Raw genomic sequence first — 6,000 nt, 5'->3', positions numbered from 1 at the left:
CTGCCAGGGCCTAAAGGGGCTCCAGGAGAGCTGCAGAGGGACTGGGGACAAGGGATGGAGGGTGATGAAGCCCTTGCACAGATTACCCAGAGGAGCTGTGGCTGCCCCATCCCTAGAAATGTTCAAGGCCAGGTAGGATGGGGCTTGGAGCAGTCTGGGACGTGTCCTTGTCCAGTGAGGAGAGAAAACAGGACAGGCTTTAAGGTCCCTTCCAACCCAGACCATTCCAGGATTCTGTGTCTCCTACTTTTAAATTGTGTTTGAGAATTGAACTATTTCCTACACTGGATGGATAAGTTGATGTGCTATGACTTCCTGTGGAGTAGTAAGGTGAAGAATGAGGGGTTTACTTCAGGAGTGCTTATCTCCTGCTGCAGGCTGGCAAATATCACAGAGTTAATGTATTGCTGTGCATAAAAGTTCCATGGTGATTCTTTGGTGAGAAAATTACCTTACGAGATGGATGTGTGGAAATATTGGGCATGGAGCTTGTTGTGATGCACACATGGAAGCGAAACAGCTCTGAGAGCAGAGTGCTGACACTGTTCCGTTTCCTTCTTCCCCTCAGCCAAAAAGACTGTTCCCTATTGTGTGGTCAGGAGTGTATAAATGTTGTTGTTTGGGTGTTTGTGTTGCTTGTCTTTGGTTTTGATGCACACCAGGACTCCAGGTACCTCTGCCAGGTGCAGGAGCAGTGCCCAGGCTCCACCTCAGCACAGTGATCTGTACCTCCCATGCTGCCTCACCTGCTCCTGAGGTGTGTCTCAGGGGCAAGACTAAGCCCTGCCTGAGCAGATGTCTCCTTCTAAAAACTGGTAAAGATTTATTCTGGCACCATTCTGCCTTGAGCCTTCCTTATATCAAGCTTCAAGAGACTTGTTCTTAAGTTCTTAGGTGAAAAAGCTCTAATAAATATCCCACAGCTTGGTGCTGTGTTGTCATTCTGTGTGTAAAGCATCAATTGCAATATCTCCCTCAGTGAAAGGGGCCCCAGGCAGAGGAAATGTCACACACCTTTCACTCCACCTTTCTCTAGAAAGAATGCAGCCCTGTGGATTCCCCTTTTCTAACTGGAAATATCAGCTTAGCTGGGTGCCACAGCTGGCTTTCACGTGGTGCAGTGGTACTTCAGGAAGTCAAGAATCCTGCTATTTTCAGCAGTTCTTTGTCAAAAACAAAACAAAAAAACCTGCTCAGTTCTCTTCAAGATGAAAAGCAGCCACCACAGGTGGGAGAAGTTAATAAAGTCACTTGCTGCCAGTTCCACATCCAGCAGGCAGCCCCAGTGTGGAAGGAGCTGGGTGAGTTCTGTGCCTTGATGAGGAGCAGGGGGTTTGATTCAGGGATTTCTGTGTATTTCATCCATACACTCATTTCTGATTTCCAACCATCTGGCTGCATTCTGTTGAGTAAGCTGCTCCTACAAATAGCAGAATAGAAGTCAAGCATATGGAAAACCCCTCAGGTGTGCAGTGGGTGATTCTGGATGAGAAGGGAACACCCAGTCACTGTCACTGCCTGTCCCTTTGCTGTGTGCAATGATGTGAGTTCCTGCCTGGCTCCTGTGCTGGGGGAGCTTTGCACAGTGGGGCTGCACCACTGCTTCTTCAGAATCCATTTCTCTGGAGTTACAGCAGGTGCCATCAGGGGTCCATATCCCTCCTCCTCCCACCTCCTTCCCTGGAGCACCTGCTGGTGCATCTCAAGCGTGTAATGAGCTCTCTCTGGTTCACAGAGGAGTTGCTGTGTGGGCTGGAGCAAAAGGGGTGCCCAGGGGGCTGAGGCTCCCAGGGCTCAGTGCTGTTGGCACAGTGTGTTGTCACAGGGTGCTTTGGGAAATGTGGTGGCTGCTGCTGTTTGCTGCGTGCAGCTGTGCAAGAATTGAAATACTTTTAAAACCTACTTGGGATGGTTAGGGTTGCTATTATTGGGATGATTGTTGGTAGCCAGATTTGTTGCTTCAATGCATTGATGACTCCAACCTCTGAGATTTTATCAACTACTCTGGGCTTGGCCAGCTGGTATTGAGCCTCTTTCCTGGCGTTTCCCCATGGATGCTCCAGGTGTGCCTCCACCTGTGGATTGGGCTTTCCAAGTGGTCATGCTGCAGTTCAGTGGGTCACTGCTCTTCACCTGAGTTGTCTTCCATCAATGTTTTTTTTAGCCAGATGCAAATAGGAAGTTGAGCAGGGAGCCTGGGCCACTGTAGAGCTGGGAGGATGTTTGAGGAGCAGACGAACTCTCTGGGTTGGGTGGTTTCTTTCTGGTGGTTGACCTTACCTGTTTATAATTTGAGTCGAACACGAGATGAATTTAAAACCACATCTGTCTTTGGTGCTAAAGCCCTGGGAAGATGCACTCTTGAGCTAATATGGCTCAGATGCCCAATGGTAACACCTGGGACTCTTTGTCCTCATCAGTGCTAATCATCATCTTCAGCTGGGTGTGCCAAGCAGCCACCTTTCACTGCCTTTTCTGATGGTTTTTTTCTTTTTTTCCAGGACTTGCAGCAAGAATCCCTGTTGCTTTGAGAAGCACAATGACCATCTCACAGCTCTGTTTGGAGGAAAGGGCATAGAAGGTCTGCTGCCACTGCACTCTCCCGAGGTAGGAAAGATTTCTAGGGCAGGTGTGAGTTATCATCTGTCATTCTTCCACAGCTTCCCGTGGGTGTAATAGTCACTGGCTCTTTTCTCCAGCCTCCCCTCAGCTGGAGGAGCACAGGGACAATAAACCTGTGGCAGTTGAGTCCAGCAGCTGCCAGGAGCAGTGGCTCTGTCCAGGTTGTGCCATCCCACTGCTCTATGGCTGGTGCCTCTGTGGGTGATTCTAGACTGATCTGTCTTGAGCCTTCCTGCTGTGGAGGTCTCTGACCTTCTCCTGCCAAGGTGCAGGAATTCCTGGTGCAGGAGGTGAGATCAGAATAAGCAAGATCCCAGCTAAATGTGCTTGAGGAGGCTTCTCCTGCTCTGTTTGCACTCACAGGAGGGTCCCTGCCCAGCCTAATCGTGTTACAGGTCATGTTCCAAGGTGCCCTGTCCTGTGCCTCTTGGCTCGGGTGTCTGACACCTGATAGCAGCCAGGGCTCCCTGGGATGTGCTTGTCCTGCTGCTGGGTTGGATGCTCTGCTGGGAGTTTCTCTCTGCACTGACTGGCTTGGCATGGACTGGCTTTTAGCCCCAGTGAGACAGAGACCCACCAAGTCCTGACCTTTGCTGCTTGGGTAATGTGATCCTCTGCAGAGGAACTGTCTGATCACCGGGCCCTATTTCTCCAAAAATCCCCCATTCTCAGGTACTCAAACTCTTCAAGTCCTTTTCCCCCTCATCCTTGCATAGATTTTACAGTGTGATGGCATCTTGCAGCAATTTTTGAGGGAGAATCTATTGCCTATTCATGTTTCACCTCGGGTTTTGGGCTGAAAATGTCAGGGATAAGTTGTGTGAGTGCTCTGAGTTCAGCACTACACTGTGTCACGCTGCCCAGGGCTGTGTCTGCTCAGCAGTGGAATTTGAGTGGGGTGGAATGAGCACAGTGCCTCCAACCAGCCATCCATCCAGCCTTTTGTGTCCTGATGCTCATGGATGGCATTGGCAGGAGCAGTACAAAGGAATTCCTAAAGGAATTGCAGAAAGCAGCCTAATAATGCTTTTTATAATGATTTGTGCACTTCCCTGGAGATTCTGGTTACTGGTGCATGTTTGAGGGTTAAAACCCAGGCAGGACAGTCTGAGGGAGGAATCCTGATGAGGACAGTGAGAGGTGGCTGGGAGCAGGGAAATGCTGAGGACAGGATTGTTCCTGCTCCCTGCAGTTCTTGCCTCAGTTCAGCTGGAACAGTGGGCATCCAGGCAGTGGGATGTGATTGCCAGCTTAGCATCAGGCATGTTCTTTCAGCATGCTGCTTCCTTTTCCTTCCTTTCAGTGAGCTAAAACAACTGAGTCTTACTTTGTGCACAAAAGCATTTAAAACACATGGTATGGGAAGCTGTGGAAGCTTTCAATGAGGAAGATTTTGCCCTAATCATTACAAGTATAATTTAGGGAAGGGGGATAGGGGGAAGAATTGCTGTGTAGGCTCTGTAAGGCTCCTAAGACAGGCTCCTTCTCCAAAATACATTTCATTCTGGCTTTACATCTCTGTACTGTGCTTTAATTATTGTGAGTTTTGTTGGAGCTCCAAGTTGAATTTATTGCAATAGTGCTGGCAAGCAGCACAGGATGCTGGGCACTGCTCTGGACTGGGACTGCAGAGACCTGCCTCTGTCTCTGCCACTTACTAGGCAAGATATTCTACCTAATAAATCTCCTTTCTATTTGTAAGAAAGGGCTTCTAGTAAGGTCTGTAAAAATCACCTAGAATGTATTGCACTGCTTGATGTGGGGGATCTAAAATGTTCCAATTTCTCTCTGTTACAGGTGTGTGGTAAAAATGGTGCAGAAATACCAGTCCCCAGTTCGAGTCTACAAATACCCTTTTGAGCTCGTCATGGCAGTGAGTAACACTGAGCACCTTCCCTGCTCCAGCTGCTGAGGGCCAGGGGAGGTGGGGGACTCTGGGCTTGGCTGCATGTCTGTGACAGTCCTGCTGCAGGGACAGAGCCTCAGCTCCCCTCCTCCAGTTTTCCAGGAAAAATAAGGATTGGTATCTCAGTGTTAAGAATGGCAGCTTAGTTGTTAGAAGGGGAAAACAAAACCAAACAAGAAAATCCAACCTTATGTAATTATTCTTTGACAAGGAAGGGAAAACTAATTGACATTGTTAGGCAGGGTCAGTTTGTGGCCAGACACCTCCTTTGCCACTCAGTTCAAAATCTGTCCAGCTGTGATCCCAATCAGCACTGTAGTATGGATGTATCTACAACTGGATTCTGAGTAATACTGAGCTTTTTGATTTGGTTAAAGGCTGGAAATCTTTGGGAAAAGTCTCCTGTATTGTTCTTCCCCATCCACTCTGTGATTGAGCTATCCAGAGACCTCTCTCCAAATCTTGTGATTTCCACAAGGGGCTTGAGGGCTGTCTTTGGGGTTCATCCACTGGTAATGCAGAAGGCTGATGTTGACCATGGGAGCTGCTTTAGGCAGAGTTTCTTTTCAATATTCTGGACTTTGTCACAATCAGGTGTGAGTCAAATACCCTCCTCAAAGGTTTGCTGTTGCATTTCAAGGGCAGCATTTGGGTGTTGTTAGAGGAGCTTGCTTATGAAATCTTGCAAAGTTTTGTTTTGTAATCTGCTGGGCATTTCAGCTGAAGGGATCCCCAGGCTTGGTGTTTGCCACTTCCAGCCTGCTGCTTCCTCCATGGCCTGTTCCCAGTTCCTTTAGTTTATGGGAGCCCAGAATGAAGGTGGGAAGCTGCAGCTCTTGCAGACAGCTGATGTGATTCCCATGAATGGAAGGGAGAGCCTCTCTTGAGCTCCTCTTGACAATGTGACCTCTTCAAGATTTCTGAAAAATTCACGCCTTAAGATTTGTTTTATCTGAAACAGCCTCAACCTTTTATTTCAACAGTTAAAACTGGGGGCATCAGTTTGTTCCTCATTGTGAACAGGGGACCCCAAAGGCAGCAGCAGCTGAGAGTGGTTGCTGCTCACTTTGCTCTCTGATCATCCAGATGAACACTGCTTTTGCTGACAGTTGAGCTCCCTCCCAAATCCACCCCTTTTTCACCCAGTCTTCCCCAGACTGGCCATGTCTGTTCACAGCTAAACCAGTAAAGTGCCACAGAATTGCCCTGACCAGTTTGGGGCTGATGTTTGTGGCAGTGGAGCTTTCTGACTGTGCTCTTTGCTCTCTCAGTGCATCCTGTGTGAGAATAAGACACCAGTGGCTGTGATGAAGATCCTGGGAGCCTTTGCTCCGTGCACACCTCTCCACATTCCTGTTGTGTCTATTACCAGGATAAAGCTACCACCAGATGCTCCTCGGTCGATTGGCTGCTAATTGAGGAGGGCTGCCTTGAGACAAATCCTTTGTAAGCTTTCTAGCACAGGCCTAAAG

The 6,000-nt window shown here is 48.6% G+C and overlaps 1 protein-coding gene across 1 annotated transcript in view; it reads left to right on the top strand.

The window, feature by feature from the left end:
- Positions 1–4,423: 4,423 nt before the first annotated feature.
- SEC14L5 (SEC14 like lipid binding 5) overlaps positions 4,424–6,000 on the top strand; it is a 35,783-nt gene continuing 34,206 nt past the window's right edge. Inside the window, exon 1 of the mRNA XM_058815681.1 lies at positions 4,424–4,495. Within this exon, the coding sequence (XP_058671664.1) occupies positions 4,433–4,495 (63 nt within the window). The 5' untranslated portion in view covers positions 4,424–4,432. The remainder of the gene's footprint in view (positions 4,496–6,000) is intronic.

The sequence above is a fragment of the Ammospiza caudacuta genome, chromosome 17 (assembly GCF_027887145.1).
Source record: "Ammospiza caudacuta isolate bAmmCau1 chromosome 17, bAmmCau1.pri, whole genome shotgun sequence".
NCBI classification, from domain to species: domain Eukaryota; kingdom Metazoa; phylum Chordata; class Aves; order Passeriformes; family Passerellidae; genus Ammospiza; species Ammospiza caudacuta.
This window is presented reverse-complemented; position numbering and strand designations above follow the sequence as displayed.